The 21,717-nt window shown below is 38.9% G+C and overlaps 1 protein-coding gene across 1 annotated transcript in view; it reads right to left on the bottom strand.

The window, feature by feature from the left end:
• Positions 1-874: 874 nt before the first annotated feature.
• LOC128698733 (keratin, type I cytoskeletal 9) overlaps positions 875-21,717 on the bottom strand; it is a 58,538-nt gene continuing 37,695 nt past the window's right edge. Inside the window, exons 3-7 of the mRNA XM_053791055.1 lie at positions 4,183-4,233; positions 3,823-4,077; positions 3,273-3,347; positions 2,642-2,748; positions 875-1,972 (exon numbers count right to left, since the gene is read on the bottom strand). Coding sequence (XP_053647030.1) covers positions 1,851-1,972; positions 2,642-2,748; positions 3,273-3,347; positions 3,823-4,077; positions 4,183-4,233 — 610 coding nt within the window. The 3' untranslated portion in view covers positions 875-1,850. The remainder of the gene's footprint in view (positions 1,973-2,641; positions 2,749-3,272; positions 3,348-3,822; positions 4,078-4,182; positions 4,234-21,717) is intronic.

Here is a 21,717-nt window from a genome sequence, read left to right as displayed (position 1 = left end):
TTCTATTCAAACATTTTAGCATGCTTTGGTTAAGGCGCACCTACATGGGGAAAATTAAAATTAAATGTTTATATAATTTTTATAGCATTAACAAACATTCTTCTAATTAAAACATCAAATAGACTACAAAAAGTGCGGGTAACCGTCGTCTCAGTATATATAAATATATATATATACACATATATAAATATATATGTATAAAGCAATAATAAAGCTTCTCTTGTAGCCTTTAAAAAGCAGGCAAGACTGCCAGCAAGAGGGAATATATTAAACTGCCCAGCAGTGTTAATGACATTAAAATACTTTATCTTGTCACAGCCTTTTAATCTGCTTTGTCACCTGCATCGGTATTCTGCCTGTGGGGACAAAATCCTTAGATATTACTTATGAAACTTGAGGTTTAGAGACAGCTGAGAATCTACTTGACTAGAACTTCATATTCCATCCATCCATTTGGCTCCTTATTTTTTCCTCCCAGTGTACAGTCCTGTAAGGAATAAAATCTTGCCACTTGCAACCGAGTGTTAATAGTTCACATTAGTTACAGAAAAATCAGGCAGGTGCGCAAACATTACTAAATGTGCATGATGCTAGGATTTGTTTTAAAATCTATAAACCCCTTATTCATAAGGTACACCTCAGAACCCTTACCTCAAAAATAGTGCACCCACACCCTTCCATCTGGTGATCATAAGTTTTTTTTTTTTTTTACCTCAATATTGTTATCCTTTTAATTCATTTCTAGGTTGTATTTAGTACTCTTGGGACTACACTACATACGTTACCTGTATCTAGAATGGTGGGTTGTTTTGATATGGATCCTTTATTTCCTAATTTCACTGACTGGGAGGTTGGATGGATGGATTCAGAAAACTTATATGACTTGTAAGTTTTATTGTACTTGAACAACTGCAAGCCTATTTGCTAGCAGCATTTGCTTAATACAAAGGACAGACATTACATCATGACCACGGCCTTATCTTTGTCAAAGTTTTTCTTTGCTTTTATGTGTATAATCATATTTTTTTTAGGAAAGACAAAAGGAGCTCACTTGAATTTTATCCAACTAGTGATATATATTTTCAGTATAAAAAATAAATGTACCCCTTGAGATAAAATACAGCACAATTGAAAACAATTATCTTGAGGAATAAAAAAAATTGGCCTATGGTCATTTTTATACAAATAATTAGGTTTACACTAACCCACTGTGAATACATCAGTAGCTTGTTACCCTAACACCCCCTGGTCAATTAACAATTATTACAAACAGAAGATAATTCAAAAATTCTTTTACTGTTTTCAGAAATTCATATCAGTCTCCACAGGTCATGCAGGATTCATATTATTTTTTCTTAAGATAATTAAGAAGCCATTCACCATTCACTTGATTCTGCTGAAATATCGTCTTGTATATACTTTATATATATACATAGTCTTATCACTTAACATATAATGACTGCTTCATTTCTATGGATTTTTCACTCCATTACATAAAACAAATGCAAAAAACTGTCTATATATGGTACTTTCACCTTATGACAAGTTGGGATTTTGTAACTTTCATCTTTCAATCAGCAATGGTTATTTCTGTTCTGCTTTCAGTTTCATAAAAAAATATTTTGGGCATCCTCTATTTTTTCTTCATATTTTTCACTCATAATTCTTAACTATTTCTATGACTCCACTGTCTTATTTAGTACTTTGACTTTGTTGTTGCACAGCACCAATCAAGTCCCACTTCCAGACAGCAAATGATAGTACTCGCTCCCCACTAACGTCCGAACCTTGATGTACGTACTTAGTTCCTTCCACGTGCAACCTGGCAGTGTTTGGTTTGTGTAAAGGGCTTAGTACGTACCATTGTTGTAGCTTTGGGACGTGCTGTACCCACCCCTGCTGTCGAAATTATCGTAGTTGCTACCGCCCCCATAACTCTGGCCGCCCCCATAAGTGCTGTCATAGCCCGAGTCTGGAAAACAATACAGATGGCCACTATTACAATTCCAGCCCTTATAGCATTATTTTTATCCAACCAACAGCTTGTAACCCAAGATTCAATCTCCAAGATCTTTGATCTTAATACGGGCTATTCATGAAACTTCTGCAATGCCAGGTGTGAATTTCTGGTAACTCATATTTAGGACTCAAACATGCCACCACCATGTACAGAATGGCCACACGAATTAACATGGGAAACACTGATCCACATATACACTCAGTGGAGTCTGGTACCAGTGGCCATATTATATGACTACATAATCAGCTCTAAGAACAATTCAAGGCATAATTCAGTCAAGGCTGGCATTAATCAACCACACAAGGAAAAGTAACTATCAGGAATCTATCTTGATTATCACCAATACCTGATAATGAAGAACCTAGTACACTCTTATATGCAATTAAGCAGCAAGTAGGAGACAACCTGGATGTGGGATCACTGGCCAAAAGTCAATACTGTCAAATCTGCTTTATATGTTATCTATTAGATTTTCCTTTAATAGAAGGTAAACCCCAGCAATAAAAGTGCCTATCAAGTCATCACATTAAGGTACCATATTTATTTGAAAATAAATGTTCAGTTGCCACTACAGCAGTCTGGTCGCACATGTCAAGAGAGCACAAACCAGTCATCACTCACTTGACTTGTAGTTATCATATCCACCGCTGCTGTAGCTTGGTGTACTGTTATAGTTGCTGCCACCATAGCTGTCATAGCTAGAAGAATTGTATCCGCCACCATAACCACTGCAAAAAAATTTGGTTGTGATCACCACCCTAGCCTAAATTCTATTTCAGAAACATGTTACAAATCCAAAACAGTTAAAACTAACAAAGCTGGACAGTTAAATAAAGAAATAGGTTTTGTCTACACAGCAGTATATTACAAAATACTATACCACAACATGCACCATCACCCATTCCATCTAAGAACTAATATGGAACTGACACTTTCTAACAGTGCTCTAAATCATTACTTTGTTGTCTTTGCATTATTTTCAGTGACCTTTAGGTGCTATAGGAGACAGGACAAAGTTTTGGGGTGCATTCAAGTATTCAAAGTATGAAAAATAAATAATTTAATAATCAAGACAAAGCTTGCTAGAAGAGGATGCATAAGGAATGCAGTTCCTTCCCATAATGGTCTTCAGGCTTCCCAAGCCATTATTTTCTTTCATTTGCAGAAATAAATCAATCTTTAAAAACAAATTAACAATATTTGAGTAAGAGTGACCAAAATGGTAGGTAGTAATTTAGTTGTTTTGGCCTACCTGTTACTGTAGCCACTCTCCCCATCCATCCTGGGCCGCTTCATGGGAGGGCCGCCATATGAACCACGCGATGCCCTACAAAGAGACCGCAACTAAGTAACCTACAGGTTCCTTGATTATACCCCCAAAACTCGTGTACTGATTCCTCTACCCTTTTGTCTTTTTATTTCACTTTTTGGTACATGAGTGAATAAATCAGGACCTTGGTGAACACTCACAGGTCACTGATAAAATAATCACTAATGTGGTTCACATGAACATGCAATCTGACATGCAATTCCCCTTTAATGCGCATGCTATTCGAATACACACCAGCAGGTTTTTATATGATGATATGGCCAGAAACTGTCAGTTACCAAGAAATAGGTAATATAAAAGAAAAAATATGCTAATGAAACTAAGAGTTAACAACAACAAGGGTTTTAAAGCTCAGCTTATACACCAACTAATTAGATATTTATATAGGTTCAGCTTTAAAAACACCACTTTCCCTTTAAAGCCTCTCAACAAGCCCATATTTTGTCACTTTGCAGGTAAGTTAGGCACTCACCCTCTCTTCTGGTATCCTCCTTCATATCCTCCACCACCACCACGTCCCCTCGGTGCTCCCCGATATCCACCACTGCTGTAGCCGCCACCCCTGTAGCCACCATCTCCATATCCACCGCCACTGTAACTACCACGAGGGGCACTTGTTCCACGACCACGAAAGCCACCCCCGCGAGTTTGTGCATAAGAGTTGCCACGAAAACCAGCTCTGAAATTACCCCTAAAGCCGCCACGGTACCCACTGTCTGGGCCACCTCTGAAGAGATGAAGAAAAATTATTTTTTTCCAAGAAGTAAATTTTGTAAATTATGAATTATACCAAAATTGCAAAATACAGTACCTCCAATTTAAAAAAACTCACCGGCCTCCCCGAAAGCCTCCTCTGCCACGGAACCCACCACGCATTGGGCCTCTAAAATATTAATGATTATAAAAATTAGTAAAAAACATATAAATCTATGGCAAAAACTTTAACAAAACCTTATGAAAAATGCCACAGGATAAGACTTAAAGGGGAAGAAGCAGGTTTGAGCATTTTTTTTTTTTTAAATATTTCTCTGATTTCAATGAAACTTTTACTGTAAATTAAGAAGGTATTCATTTGTCTGTACTGGAAGTTCTATGAAGTTTGCCTAGAAATAAAGAGAAAAAAAAAATCCATTTTTGATATGGCCTCACTATTGGAGAGAGGGTTTGCAATACTGACAAGGTGTAAAATGTTTTAGTTGATTTTACATGAATAATAAAAGGCGAAGAAGCAATCAATCAAAAGGATATGACTGAAATCTCAATATCTTGTACAGTAGGGCCCCGATTTATGGCATCTCACCTTATGGCATTCCACTAATATGGCAAATTCAAATTATGACCAAAACTTGTTATATGGTGAGTGGTCTTTCTGATACGGCGTGCCCCAACCGGTTTGTTTACATTCTCCGTGAGCGCATCTCTATTACGTCTGGAAATTTTCCAAAATTTCAAGTGTTTTAAAGATATTGCATATTTTATATGTACTCTGATAATTATACTTATGTGTACCTGTACCTAAATATATGTGCACACTGTGCTGGCATGCAGGTACACATTAAAATCACTAAGAGTCTCTCTACTCGATGCCATATAATCTCTTGGGCACATTAAATGTCATATATTACATTAATATAGACATTTCCATTAGTCCATCTATGATATTTTTTCAAAAATATATAATAAACATACTATGTAACATATAAACATGATACATACACCCACAGTATAAAAATTGACATAAATATGAGATTTGTTTACTAAGCGGTTCGTGGGAGAGTAGAAAAAATTACATTTTCTCTAGTCAAACATCGGTAACTTAACTACTAGTAACTTAACTAGAAATTTATTCCTTTCATATGCCTTCACTCTATCTATAGCTATTCACAACCCTTGTGGGTTTAGCGCTTCTTTTTATTATGATAATAATTTGTAAAAATAATAACTTGTAATAGTAACAACTTGTAATAATAATAATTTGTAATAACAATAATAATAACAATAATAATTTGTCAGAGCATCATTCCTTCTAAAAATTACATGAGACTGGAAGCTGTCTCCCACCAAGGAAGGGTGACAAATATCACTGTGAAAGATTACACATTTTTTTCTAACTTCTACCATTACTAACAGCAGATTTTTAGCTAGCAGAATCTTCTTTCCAATTTTTTGGCATCCCTTCATTAGCCTTGAACATATCCACCTTCCACACAGGAAACATTCATTTGATTTATCAGTTATATGCCTTGTTGCATATTTTAAATATGGGTACTCTTGAACACCAGATAAAATTCCCCATGTATTATACTTTGAATAAAAAATTTGTTACCTATGCCCATCTTTTGTAGGCCAAACACAAGTGTTCCAATTATAAAACTGTGATTTGCAACAATTTCTTCTCATCTTTTTTTTTTTTCATTTTATATCACTGTATTTTTTCTTTTTAAACTGATTTATTTTTATTGACAAAATGAACCAACTTATTGTAGTTGCATATTGTATCCAGCTCCTCACAGATTAAATGCAGGGACTTGTTATAATTATAACTGATGTTCACACTTACTGTTAAGTTTTAGTATTATATTAACCCTTAAACTGTCCAAACGTAGATCTACATTCACGTGTGGGGGGCTCCAAACGTAGATCTACGTTTTTGTTTACATGCTTTCAAATGGGGAAAATAAAGGTCGGAGCGCTACACACATGAACGTAGATCTACGTTTGGACAGTTTAAGGGTTAAGTGATTTAATGTTGCCAACTGGCTTTGCTCCTACTTTTTTTTTTCACGATACTGTACCTTCCCTAACTCTTCCATCATTATTCCTGGCTATGTTTTACATGGTACTGTACTTACCCCCACTCTTCCCTCACTTTTCTTGACATTGTTATAATTATCTTTGTATTTTGCACTCATAAGGCAAGGAGGAGGTCATTACTCTGATCATATATTCAGTAAAAAAAAAAAAAAAACAAGAAACACTTTCAACATCACTCAATCACTGTCTTGCCAGAAGCATATATCTCCACCCCTCCTTCAGAGTGCAGGCACTGCACTTCCCACCTCCAGGACTCAAGTCCAGCAGCTTGGTTTCCCTGAATCCCTTCATATATTTTACCAAGCTCACACTCCAACAACACATCGTCAAAAAAACAAAAAAAAAAAAAAAAAAAAAAAAAAAAAAAAAAAACTTGCCTCCACTTGCTCCTCACACACCTGTTGAATGCAAAAGCCCCTTGCATACAAAACCTCCTTTACCCCTCCCTCCAACTTTTCCTAGATTTATACACCTTCCAAGTCATCCTTTCTAAATATCCAAACCTCTCAACCCTCTGGATAATACTTCTAGTAACCCTGCACCTCTTCCTAATCTCCAAACTACAAATTCTTTGCATAATATTCACACCACACATTGGTTTCAGACATGACATCTCTACTGCCTCCAGGCTCTTTCTTGCTGCAATATTCACAACCAAAGCTTCACAACCATGTAAGTGTGTTGGCCTCACTAAACTCCTATACATTTTCCTTTTTGCCTCCATGGATAGTTTTTTTTTTTTTTTTTTGGCTCCACGAATGGCTTAATGCACCACCCACCTTTCTCCTCTCATCAATTCTATGGTTCATCTCATCTTTCACAGGCCCATCACCAAAACAGTTTCACTCCCAAATATCCTTTGTTCTTAAAATTTCCTTCTTTTACATATCCTCCCAAATTCATCCACCAACCTTTGCAACTCCTCTTCAAAATCTCTCAAAAACACAGTGTCATCAGCAAAAAGCAACTGTAACAGCTCTCATTTTTAATTAGATTCTGTATATTTTAATCCCACACCTCTTCCTAACACGCTGCCATTTACTTCTTTTACAACCTCATCTATATATATGTTAAAGAAAAGTGGTGACATCATGCATCCTTGTCTAAAGCCTACTTTTTCTGGAAAATAGTCTCCCTCTTTACTGCATACCCTAACCCGAGTCTCACTACCTCATAAAAACTCTGCTCCACTATCCACCCAATGAAATGCCTTTTCTAAATGCATAAATTCAAAGAAAACATCCTCACCTTTATTTAACCCTTTAAGGGTTTTGGCCGTACTAGTATGGCTTACGTACCAGGGTTCTTGATGTACTAGTACTCCTAAATTCTAGCACCCTCAAATCTAGTGAGAGAAAGCTGGTACGCCTACATATGAAAGAATGGGTCTATGTGGTCAGTGTGCGCAGTATAAAAAAAATCCTGCAGCAAACAGTGTGTAATGAGAGAAAAAAAACTTTGACCGTGTTTTTGGATTAAAACAGCGACTTTACACTGTATTTTCGTATGACATTTATTGTTGTATTCTAGTTTTCCTGGTCTCATTTTATAGAATGGAAGACATATTACAGAAATTGAGATGATTTTGACTGGTTTTACAATGAAAAGCATACCTTGAAATTAAGCTCAAAGTAGCAGAAATGTCCAATTTTTACCAAACTTCAAAAGTAAACAAATCATGCTATGGGTCATATATACGTCAACTGGCGAGTCTAATATTCTTTCACAAGTGCGCTGATATTATTTATACCATCTCTACACTAATGCAGTAGTCTGCATAACAGTAAATCTTCTACTTTTTCTGAGAATAAAAATTCAAAGTGGAAAGCAAAAGAATGTAAGAGTGGCATGGGGACATGACTAATGAACAGAGGAAATGTTATGTTAGTGCCAGGAATGTCTTTCTTGTTTATTCTGGACCCTATTCGGAAATTGGCATCTTTTGAAATTTGTGTGAAATTGGCAAAATTGTTAAATTCTGACAACTGTATTGGATAGTTGAAATCGGTAAATGGGTGGTTTCTTGTACTCATTCGATAGAAAAAATGAAGTTCTAGCGAAATAGTTATGATTTTTGTCAACTAGTACACTGGAATTGGCTGAAAATAGGGCTCAAAGTGGGCAAAATCGCCTATGCGTAAACATCGAGACCGCTAACTTTGCGAGAGCATAATTCCCTAAGTTTTCCATCAAATTTCATACTTTTGGTGTCATTATGATCGGGAAAAGATTCTCTATCGTTTCATGATAAAAAAAATATTTTTTTTTTTTAAATTTGGGCGACCCTGAAAACAAGTTTCGGAGAGGGCCTGGCGACCCTGAAAGGGTTAAATCTTGCTCACCTACATGGTTCAATGTAAACACTTGGTCTACACATCCCCTACCATTTCTAAAGTCTTGTTCATCTGCAATCCTGTTCTCTGTCTTACCCTTAACTCTTTTCAATAATGACTACCATAAACTTTACCTGATATACTCAACAGGCTTATTTTCCTATAACTTCTACACTTTCTGTTCTTCCCTTTTCTTTTATACAAAGAAACTATGTGGGCTTTCTGCCAATACCTAGGTGCCTTCCCATTTTTCATACATTTAATAAACAAAAGTACCAACCACTCCAAAACTATGTCCCCACCTGCTTTTAACATTTCTGTCTTGACAGCATCAATCCCAGCTGCTTTAGCCACTTTCATTTTACTCATTGCCTCATGCACCTCCCCCATTCTCACATCTGGCTCTTCCTCACTCCTAAAAATTGTTATACCTCCCTGGCCAATACATGAAACCAATGTCCACCTTTCTGTATCAACATTTAACAGACCCTCAAAATATTCCTGTTATCTTCACAATACCTCCAACTCCCCATCTAATAACTCCCCTCTTCTGTTTTTAACTGTCAAATCCATTCATTCCCTAGGTTTAATCAACCTATTAATCTCACTCCAAAACTTTTTTCTTAGCAAAGTATGTTGGAAACACATCATCCACTCTCTCATTTGATCTCCTTTTACACTCCCCCACAGCTCAACCTCTCTCTTACTCTCCATATACTCCACCCGCCTCATATCGCTTCTGCTTGGTAAAAACCTCTCATATGCTAACTTTTTCTCCCTTAACACTCTCTTTTCCTCATCCTTCCACCACTCAACTTCCCTACTGCACCCAGCCTATATCCACAAACTTCAGCTGCACACTAACGCTGCATTCTTAGTAATTATTATAAATACTGGTTCTAACAACATCTCTACACAGGTAGAGTGTATTTTTATTTCATTTGCCTGTTACCAGTGTAGTAACATGGGAGGGTTCGAGATTACAAATAAACAGTACAATGTATAATCTTTACTATAAATATATATTGTGTATAAAAACATAAGCAATTTATAATCTTTATTATAAATATATATTGTGTATAAAAACATAAGGAGTATATAATATCACATGGTACAATAATAAAGTGTAGTCATGACCCTACGTTCCCAGTGTCACACAACATTATCTTTCTTTGTGTCATGACACATCTACTCCTCTGTCACAAGACACCCATGTCTCTGTTACGATACTCCTCTTTGTGTCACACGACACCCTGTTTGCTGCGTCACACGACACCCTTTTCTCTGCATCATAACAAACCTCTCCCGTGTCACACAACACCCTTTTCTCTGTGTCACGATACTCCTTCTCTATGTCATATTACCTTTTCAACAGGGTTACATGACACTTTGTTAATGTTACACGACTCTTTCTGTGTTACACCCTTCACCTGTGTTATTACTGACATGTAGAACTCTCTTACACACGACACCGTCAACACAATCTCTGTGTCACACAACGACATTACCTTCTCTGTGTCACACACAACACAACCTTCTCTGTGTCACACACGACACAACCATCTGTGTCACACGTCGTGGGACAGCCAGCAGGAAACGAAGTCCAGCTGGTATCAGGTGAACTGAGTGAGGCCATCAGGTAACTCTGAGGCCGTCAGGTGAACTCAGTGAACTTCTAAAGCCATGGTGAAAACACACAACTGCCAGTAGATGCACACTGTAGGCAGTCTGGTGAACACTCTCAAAGGCCAGTCACCAGCAGGTGTAGAGTCTGGTGAATACTGTCAATCAGGCCAGCTCAGCAGTCCTCACATTGGGTTTGATGACGTACCCAGTGGTACTGCCGGCTGGCAGGTTAACTACTTAACCACCAGTTTGGTAGGAGGCCGCAACAGTAATATTCACTGGTAGAGTACATCCTGTACATGTAAATGCATCCAGGAAAAAATGTATTATTCTATAGTACTGTATATACAACCTTTATGACCTTGCTAAAAAAAAAAAAAAAAAAAAAAAAACAGTGGTACCAAGAGTTTCGACCATAATTCGTACCAGAAGGTTGTTCGAATGCCATTACCAAACGAATGTGTTCCCATAAGGAATAATGTAAATTAGATTAGTCCATTTCAGACCCCCAAAAATACACTTACAATAATACACTTACATAATTGTTCGAGTTGAGAGCTGTACGAAACTCAGGGTACCACTGTACATACGATAAACCCTCTTGTAATGCAACCCTACATAGCATGCTTTTGGCTTAATGCCAATGAAAAATTACATTAAAGCGAATTACGATGGTGTTGAGTAACAGTAATTTAGAGTTACGAATTACCCTCACAAAGGAATTTAGTACAGTGGACCCTCAACCAGCGATATTAATCCGTTCCTGAGAGCTCATCGTTAGTCAAAATTATCGTTAGTCAAGTTAATTTTCCCCATAAGAAATAATGGAAATCAAATTAATCCGTGCAAGACACCCAAAAGTATTGAAAAAAAAAAATTTTTACCACATGAAATATTAATTTTAATACACACAAACTGAAGATTACATGCACAGTTACATGACACTTACCTTTATTGAAGATCTGGTGATGATTGATGGGATGGGAGGAGGGGAGAGGTGTTAGTGTTTAGAAGGGGAATCCCCTTCCATTAGCACTTGAGGCAGTAAGTCTTTTTCTGGGGTTACTTCCCTTGTTCTTTTAATGCCACTAGGACCAGCTTCAGAGTCACTGGACTTCTGTCGCACAACATACCTGTACCTCTCGTTCCTTTATGACTTTCCTAAAGTGGTTCACAACATTGTCAGTGTACAGGTTGCCAACACGGCTTGCAGTAGCTGCGTCAGGGTGATTTTCATCAAAAAAGGTTTGCACTTCAAGCCACTTTGCACACATTTCCTTTATCTTAGAAGTAGGAAACTTCTTCAATTTCTCTCTCCCCTCCGAAGCAGTTTCCTCAGGTCTGCCCTCTTGCTGTTCAAGATGATCTAGCAGCTCATCAGTGGTTAGTTCTTCACTGTCCTCCACCACCAACTCTTCCACATCCTCCCCACTAACCTCCAACCCCAAGGACTTCCCCAATGCCACAATGGATTCCTCAACTGGCATAGGATTCTCAGGGTTAGCCTCAAACCCTTCAAAATCCCTTTTGTCTACACATTCTGGCCACAGTTTTTCCAAGCAGAGTTCAATGTCCTCTTAGTCACTTCCTCCCAAGCCTTACCTATAATGTTTACACAATTGAGGATGGTAAAATGATCTTTCCAAAACTCTCTTAGAGTCAGTTGAGTTTCTGAGGTCACTACAAAGCACCTTTCAAACATAGCTTTTGTGTACAGTTTCTTGAAGTTGGAAATAACCTGCTGGTCCAAGGGCTGCAGGAGAGGAGTGGTATTAGGAGGCAAAAACTTCACCTTAATGAAGCTCATGTCCCTAGAAAGTCGCTCTGCCACATCTGTAGGATGACCAGGAGCATTGTCTAATACCAGGAGGCACTTAAGGTCTAATTTCTTTTCAATTAGGTAATTTTTCACATTGGGGGCAAATGCATGGTGTAACCAGTCATAGAAAAAGTCCCTAGTGACCCATGCCTTACTGTTTGCCCTCCACAGCACACACAAATTAGCCTTGAGGACATTGTTTTTTCCTGAACACTCTGGGGGTTTCAGAAAGATACACCAATAAAGGCTTCACTTTGCAATCACCACTAGCATTGGCACACATCAACAGAGTAAGCCTATCTTTCATAGGCTTATGTCCTGGGAGTGCCTTTTCCTCCTGAGTAATGTACGTCCTGCTTGGCATTTTCTTCCAAAACAGGCCTGTTTCATCACAATTAAACACTTGTTCAGGTTTCAGTCCTTCACTGTCTATGTACTCCTTGAAGTCCTGCACATATTTTTCAGCCGATTTGTGGTCCGAACTGGCAGCCTCACCATGCCTTATCACACTATGAATGCCACTACGCTTCTTAAATCTCTCAAACCAACCTTTGCTGGCCTTAAATTCACTCACATCACTAGTTGCTGGCATTTTTTTAATTAAATCGTTATGCAACTTCCTAGCCTTTTCACATATGATCGCTTGAGAGATGCTGTCTCCTGCTATCTGTTTCTCTAATGTGACATTAATTGCGGCAACGTTTCACTCTCCAGGAGCTTTATCAAGCCATTACAAACAATACATGGACACAGAGGGTATATAGAGGCTCAGAGTGAGGTACAATACTAGTGAGGTAACATTTCGATGTTTAGTAGTAGTAGTAGTAGTAGTAGTAGTAGTAGTAGTAGTAGTAGTAGTAGTAGTAGTACAATATGATAGAGCAATTAATTCGTACAAGAGTAAAAGGATATAAAAGCTATTACTTGGGTAACATAAAAATAGGTTGGACAAATATAGACTGGAAAGAGGCAGCTTGTTTCAGTGTTCACTCTCTGTAATGTGCTTTGTGTAGTATAACAGGAGAGACTATGTGATGGCAGGGTTTACTGTTTTCAGGAGGATTCTTGCTAAGACTTCGGAGATGGTGAAGCTGCCGTTGTTTTGTTTAATTGTATTCGAAACAGCGATCAGTGCTGATTCGAGGCACTTGCGTCTGCGGAAATTAGTTTCTTTGATCACTAATTGGGCGTCTCTGAATTTCATGAGATGATTGGTGGAATTTCGGTGTTGTACACAGGCGTTGTTCAAGTTATCGTTCCTACATGCGTAAATGTGTTCACTGAGGTGGGTGTCGAGGTTTCTTGCTGTTTCACCTACGTAAATCTTGTCACAGCCTCCACAGGGTATAGTGTAAACTCCTGCATTGACTGGTTCGTGGTGCTTGGATTGTGTCCTGGTTATATCCTTTATTGAAGTGCTAGAAGCGATGGCAACTCTGGTGTTAGCTTGTGAAAGTACTTTTGAGACGTTCAGTGCAACCTGGCTGTTGGGAAGAATTGTAACTTTGTTGGGAGTGGTATTGATGCGTGGAGAATTAATGATCTGATGAGCTCTTTTCTTGCAGTCTTTGATGAAAAAAGAAGGAAAATGTAACTCAGTGAATGTTTGGTGAATATATGTACATTCTTCGTCAAGAAACTCAGGACTGCAAATTCGGTATGCTCTTAGGAAAAACCCGATGATGATGCCTCTTTTGGTCTTGGTATCTTGACTGGAATAGAAGTGTGTGAGATCATTTTTATTGGTGGGTTTCCGATAAACTTGAAATCTTAGGTTGTTGTCTACTTTGTGAATGAGGACGTCGAGGAAAGGTAGCTTGTCATTGGACTCTTCTTCTAATGTAAACTGGATTGCCGGTTCAACTGCGTTGAGCCTTGCCTGAAGATCCCGTACATCAAAACGTTTTGGAGTCATTACGAGGACATCATCCACGTAATGTAACCAAGTGACGCTTGAAGAGATGATGTTGGCGAAGTGTTCGGACTCTAGGTGTTCCATGTATAAGTTGGCTAGGACGGCACTTATGGGGGACCCCATTCCCATGCCGTAGGTTTGTTTGTAGAGCTTGTTATTGAAAGAAAAACAGTTGAAATTAACACACAGTTCAATCAAGTCAACAAAATCTCCGGGAGGTAGAGGAAGATTAAGGTTCTGATTGACTTTACGTCGGAGAACCTCGATGGCTTTTTTGGTAGGTACTTTTGTGAAGAGGGAAGTCACATCCAAACTGCTTAGTTTCTTGTTACGGATGGAGAGGTTACGGATGCGGTTGAGAAGGTCGCCTGAGTGTTTAAGATGAGCGGGGCTGATGGTCCACAGAAGGCAGGAAAGATGTTTGGCAAGAACTCCGGCTAGTTTGTGTGGAGCACTGCCTATTCCTGACGTGATTGGTCTGAGAGGAATATTGTGTTTATGGGTCTTGGGTAAACCATACATATGTACTGGTTTAGGGTTGCTTGGTAACAAGTACAGAAGTTTCTTCCCTTCTCTAGTGCGTTTGACTATTTGTCTGGTTTTGTATAGAAAATCTTTGGTGAGCATCTCCCACTGTTGAGTGCCGATGGGTTCGTATGTAGATTGATCATTCAAAAGGTCCATCATTTTAGTGTTGTAGTCACTGGTGTTGAGTACGACGACTCCACCTCCTTTGTCGGCGGTGGTGACGATAATGTTGGGGTCGTTGGCGAGGTTCATAAGGGCAGTGATGTATCGTCTAGGAAGATTAGAAGAAGAAGGTTCACATAAAGCCGCAGTGAGAAGGCCCTGTATATAACCCTTCTGGAAGTTGCTCTCACTGTGTCTATGGTTCCTGGTAACAAGATTGAGTTGATAGTTAGGTTTGCGTATGTTGGTGGTAAATTTGAGTCCCAGACTCAGTGCTTGTTTTTCGTAGTCGGTTAAGGTGCGTGACGATAAGTTGTTTATCAGGGATTCGCGTCCCATTTCCTTCCATCGACTGTTGGTGCAGAGGTACTGAAGTTTGCGATTGAGTTTGATCTTCTGTTGAAGGTTAGCTGTGGTGACTGTGCTGAGAATATGCTCAGCAGTGTGTTGGTCAATCTGAAGATTGGCCCTCATATTCCTTGCAGTTTCAAAGGTTTCCTTAGCGATGTTAGAAAGTTCTTTGGCACATTCAGTTAAGTAAGCTTGGGAAGCTGGAGAGAAGGGGTGCTTGGAGTTGGAGAGTTGTGCAGGAGTAGACTTAGGGATCACCTTCTCTGCCAGGCAATCTTGTAGGAAGTTGTGTCTATCTTCTAGCACTTCAATAAAGGATCTAACCAGGACACAATCCAAGCACCACGAACCAGTCAATGCAGGAGTTTACACTACACCCTGTGGAGGCTGTGACAAGATTTACATAGGTGAAACAGCAAGAAACCTCGACACCCGCCTCAATGAACACATTTACGCATGTAGGAACGATAACTTGAACAACGCCTGTGAACAACACCGAAATTCCATCAATCATCTCATGAAATTCAGAGACGCCCAATTAGTGATCAAAGAAACTAATTTCCGCAGACGCAAGTGCCTCGAATCAACACTGATCGCTGTTTCGAATACAATTAAACAAAACAACGGCAGCTTCACCAACTCCGAAGTCTTAGCAAGAATTCTCCTGAAAACAGTAAACCCTGCCATCACATAATCTCTCCTGTTATACTACACAAAGCACATTACAGAGAGTGAACACTGAAACAAGCTGCCTCTTTCCAGTCTATATTTGTCCAACCTATTTTTATGTTACCCAAGTAATAGCTTTTATATCCTTTTACTCTTGTACGAATTAATTGCTCTATCATATTGTATTACTTTTGTCACTACCACTACTACTACTACTACTACTACTACTACTACTACTACTACTACTACTACTACTACTACTACCACCACCACCACCACCACTAGTGAACATCGAAATGTTACCTCACTAGTATTGCACCTCACTCTGAGCCTTTATATACCCTCTGTGTCCATGTATTGTTTGTAATGGCTTGATAAAGCTCCTGGAGAGCGAAACGTTGCCGCAATTAATGTCACATTAGTTGCACTTGTGTCCTTTTACTTTACATATTGTCGGTAATTCTACCAACTTTATTACTATCTGTTTCTCGTTTATCCACACCAATAACAGTCTCTCAACAACTTCTATCACTTGCGATCTCAGTTTCGAAAACATAGTTGCACCTTTGGCAAGAACAGCTTCCTTGATTGCCGTTTTCTCGCCCACAATAGTAGCGATGGTTGATTGGGGTTTATTATACAACCTGACCAGCTTAGAGATACGCACTCCACTTTCATATTTATCAATGATCTCTTTCTTCATCTCCATAGTAATTCTCACCTTTTTTGCTGTAGGGTTGGCACTAGAAGCTTTCTTGGGGCCCATGGTGACTTATTTTGCAGGTGCAATCACTAAAAAGGCTGTGATAATATGAAATGTTCCAGTTGTATGTTTGGAAGCGACCGCAGTGGCACCAAAGGGACAAGTGAGGCGCGCTCAGGCCAAAGTGGACGCGTATGGTATGGAACGAATAGCGCTGGTCAGGTTTTTAAGCGCTAGTAGATGCAAAATTTTTGCGTTAAAATGTATCGCTAGTCAGATTTATCGTTAATCGATGCCATCGCTGGTTGAGGGTCCACTGTATTTAGGTATCAAATGCATTTGTGATTTAATTACATCATCTTTTGTGTTATAAAGTCCTCGTGGCACCTAGAGTAAGCAATAGCACACAATTTCTACGAGGATCAAGCAAGAAATTGTAATAAAAAAATGATTAAGTAATAGTGCACTGGTACAAGAGTACAGCTTTTCAAAATTACGAGAATAGCAAGCATGTTAAGTTTTTTTTTTTTGTTCAATTTCAATAAAATTTTTACTGTGATTTAAGCAGCATTTGAAACCTGCACATTGTGTTTGTAGTGACTTTTTTCCTTAACCCTTTGACTGTTTCGGTCATATATACAGTGGACCCCCGCATACCGTTGGCATCACATAACGTTTAATCCGCATACCGATACATTTTATCGCTAAAATTTTGCCTCGCATACCGCTTAAAAACCCGCTCACCACTGTTCGTCCGAGTCGCGTCCAATGTGCGCCTTAGCCAGCCTCACATGTTCCGCCGGTGGCATTGTTTACCAGCCAGCCTCCGCGGTAGCATCCAAGCATACAATCGTAACATTTCGTATTATTACAGTGTTTTTGGTGATTTTATCTGGAAAATAAGTGACCATGGGCCCCAAGAAAGCTTCTAGTGCCAACCCTACAGCAATAAGGGTGAGAATTACTATAGAGATGAAGAAAAAGATCATTGATAAGTATGAAAGTGGAGTGCATGTCTCCGAGCTGGCCAGGTTGTATAATAAACCCCAATCAACCATCGCTACTATTGGTGGTACAGCTGCTGCTGCTGCACTGTCAGCTGCTGCTGCTGCTGTAGCATCGTCTGCTGCTGCTGTAGCATCGTCTGCTGCTGCTGTAGCATCGTCTGCTGCTGCTGTAGCATCGTCTGCTGCTGCTGTAGCACTGTTGTTGGTGTGGCTTATTGAGAATATACCAAGAAACAATTAACCCCAGAGGATTTGCCACCCAGGATAACCCAAAAAAGTCAGTGTCATCGAAGACTGTCTAACTTATTTCCATTGGGGTCCTTAATCTTGTCTCCCAGGATGCAACCCACACCAGTCAACTAACACCCAGGTGAACAGGGAAAAATGCCTAGAACTAGTGCTCATATTGGTGAATTTAAAGCCAGCAAAGGTTGGTTTGAGAGATTTAAGAATCGTAGTGACATACACAGTGTGATAAGGTATGTTCTGGAAGAAAATACCAAACAGGACCTACAGTACTCAGGAGGAAAAGGCACTCCCAGGACACAGTGTCTCATCAGTCATTGCTGCATCTTCAATAAAGGTAAGTGTCATTTATTCTTCATTTAGTAGACTAGTACATGCACAATATATACTGTGCATGTACTACTCTACTATTGTGCATGTATCCTTCTCTTTGTGTGTAGGAAAATGTATATTTCACGTGGTAAAAAATTTTTTTTCATACTTTTGGGTGTCTTGCACGGATTAATTTGATTTCCATTATTTCTTATGGGGAAAATTCATTCGCATACCGATTATTTCGCATACCAATGAGCCCTCTTGCACGGATTAAAATCGGTATGCGGGGGTCCACTGTATACGTCTTACGAGGTACCGTGTTTGACATATATACACTCATAAATTCTAGCAGCTTCAAATCAAGCAGGAGAAAGCTGGTAGGCCCACATGTGAGAGAATGGGTCTGTGTGGTCAGTGTGCACCATATAAAAAAATCCTGCAGCATGCAGTGCATGATAAAAAAAAACTCCAACCATTTTTTTTAATTAAAATGCCAACTTTGTGGTCTATTTTTGTATATTATTTATGGTTGTATTTTCATTTTCTTGGTCTCATTTGATAGAATGGAAAAGATATTATAGAAATAGAGGTGATTTTGATTGGCTTTACTATAAAAAGAACCTGGAAATGGAGCTCAAAGTAGGGGAAATGCTTGATTTTTGCCGGTTCAAAAGCAAACAAATTATGTCACTGTCCAATAAATGTCCAACTAGCCATTCTAATATGGAGTCATGAATGGGTTGACATTATCTGTACAATTATTACAGTATTGCAGTAGTCTGCATAACAGTAAATCTTCTATTCTTTTTTTTTATCATCATCATCACACTGGCCAATTCCCACCAAGGCAGGGTGGCCCGAAAAAGAAAAACTTTCACCATTATTCACTCCATCACTGCCTTGCCAGAAGGGTGCTTTACACTACAGTTTTTAAACTGCAACATTAACACCCCTCCTTCAGAGTGCAGGCACTGTACTTCCCATCTCCAGGACTCAAGTCCGGCCTGCCGGTTTCCCTGAACCCCTTCATAAATGTTACTTTGCTCACACTCCAACAGCACATTAAGTATTAAAAACCATTTGTCTCCATTCACTCCTATCAAACACGCTCACGCATGCCTGCTGGAAGTCCAAGCCCCTCGCACACAAAACCTCCTTTACCCCCTCCCTCCAACCTTTCCTAGGCCGACCCCTACCTCGCCTTCCTTCCACTACAGACTGATATGCTCTTGAAGTCACTCTGTTTCGCTCCATTCTCACTACATGTCCGAACCACCTCAACAACCCTTCCTCAGCCCTCTGGACAACAGTTTTTGTAATCCCGCACGTCCTCTTTGTTTGAATAAAAATTCAAAATAGAAAGCAAGAGTAATATCAGTTGACGTGTATTGGACGCGTAGCATGATTTGTTTACTTTTGAACTTTGGTAAAAATCGAACATTTCTGCTACTGTGAGCTCAATTTCAAGGTACATTTCATTGTAAAACCAGTCAAAATCATCTCAATTTGTGTAATATGTCTTCCATTCTATAAAATGAGACCAGGAAAACTAGAATACAACAATAAATACCATACAAAAATACAGTGCAAAGTCGCTGCTTTAATCCAAAAACACGGTCAAAGTTTTTTTCTCATTACACACTGTGTTGCAGGATTTTTTTTATACTGCGCGCACTGACCACATAGACCCATTCTTTCATATGTAGGCCTACCAGCTTTCTCTCACTAGATTTGAGGGTGCTAGAATTTAGGCGTACTAGTACACCTACCATCCGACTTACGACCGAGTTCGGTTCCGAGAAACCGGTCATAAGTCGAAATGGTCATAAGTCAAACTTTACTACTGAATATCAACATAACATTTTTGTAATGACTTTATTTTATTGTTTTATTTTGGTATTTCATGTTTTACTTTACTTTTTATGCTGTTAGTACTGAATTTTATACTGTAAGGTTTAGGATAAACACTGTGTACAACACAAATAGTTGTTTATTTCCCAGAAATTTGGCATAAAAAACAAGGTCGTAAGTCAAGTCGTCGTAAGTCGAGCAGGTCATAAGTCGGATGGTAGGTGTACATCAAAAACCCTGGTGCGTAAGCAGTACTAGTACATCCAAAACCCTGAAAGGGTTAAGGTTGCTGTTTACCATAACCCCCATGTCCTTTTGCAATCTGTATGGCTAAGTTCTACATCATTTAACTTATAAGTGATAGGGTTATGGATACTCCCGAGCTTCAGAACCTTGCATTTATCTACAATGAACTGCATCTGCCACTTTTCTGAGCAAGAATAGTTTGTCTAAATCCTCCTGAAGTTCCCTAACATCTACGTTTGAATCAATTATCCTACCTATCTTTTGTGTCATCGACGAATTTGCTCATATCACTAGTAATACCCTCATCAAGGTTATTGATATATATTATAAACAACAACGGGCCTAAGACTGATCCCTGTGGTACGCCACTTGTTACAGATCCCCACTCGAATTTAACCCCATTTAAGCATACTCTTTGCTTCCTATTAGTGAGCCATGACTCGATCCATGACAGCACTTTTCCTCCCATTGCCATGAGCTACCACTTTCTTTAACAATCTCTGGTGCAGTACTCTATCAAAAGCCTTACTAAAATCTAAATAAACAATATCGAATTCTTTATCATGATCAACGGCCTCAAAAGCTTTACTGAAGAAGGTTAATAAATTAGTCAGGCAGGAACGGCCCCTCATGAATCCATGCTGAGTATCATTAATCAAGCTATGTTCATCCAGATGGCTTCTTATAATATCAGCTATAATTGACTCTAGTAATCTGCCTACAATTAAGGTTAGGCTTATTGGGAGGTAATTTGACAGTAACGACTTGTCCCCTGCTTTAAAAATAGGAATTACATAGCCATCTTCCACATATCAGACACTACACCTGTTTGAAGAGAAATATTAAAAATATTAGTCAATGGTTCACAAATTCCATTTTACACTCTTTAAGAACCCTAGAAAAAAGTTCATCAGGGTTCGGGGATTTATTTTGCTTCAGTCAGTCTATCTGTTTGATAACCATTTTGCTAGTGACTACGATATTGCATAATTTATCGCCCACTATAAAAATTTATTACTGGGATATTGTTAGTGTCCTCCTGAGTGAAAACTGAGAGAAAATAATTATTAAGAATAGAGCACATTTCATTCTCCTTGTTGGAGTTATACAGGGCTACAGAAAACACTGCCGCCTCAGCTGCTGCTTCACCACCATTATGGACAGCTTACTCTCAGTGGCCCTTATATACCCAACAACAACACAACACAGCACCTCTCGTGACATACAAAATGACTTATTTTATTCATTCTAGAGTATATTCCATGCTTCTATGTTATTAATATTGTTTATTATGTCATATTAGTTGAATTGTGATAGATAAATAAGCCATAGAGTTGATATTAGTGCCACATTCTCCAACACTAAACTTGCCATCCTTCCCTAACACAAACAAGTCTTCAATAAGAACATAAGAAAGGAGGAACACTGCAGAAGGTCTACTGGCCCATACAAGGCAGGTCCTTATCAAAACGACCTCTACCCAAAGCTACCCAAGAATTTACTCCCGTACCCAATGATACAAATCAAACTCAGCCCCTCCCACTCATATATTTGTCCAATCTCTTTTTTAAGCTACCCAAGGTCCTAGCCTCGATCATTCTACTGGTAAGTGTGATGTTAAATAAGAACTTAAGAAAGTAGGAACACTGCAACAGGCCTGCTGGCCCATACTAAGCAGGTCCTTCACAAATCCAACCCACTAACAGAACAAATGCTACCCAAGCAATAAGCTCAGGTGCAAGTCCGACTCAAATCCAACCCCTCTCATTCGTGTATTTATCC

Source organism: Cherax quadricarinatus, chromosome 59, assembly GCF_038502225.1.
Source record: "Cherax quadricarinatus isolate ZL_2023a chromosome 59, ASM3850222v1, whole genome shotgun sequence".
Lineage (NCBI taxonomy): Eukaryota > Metazoa > Arthropoda > Malacostraca > Decapoda > Parastacidae > Cherax > Cherax quadricarinatus.
This window is presented reverse-complemented; position numbering and strand designations above follow the sequence as displayed.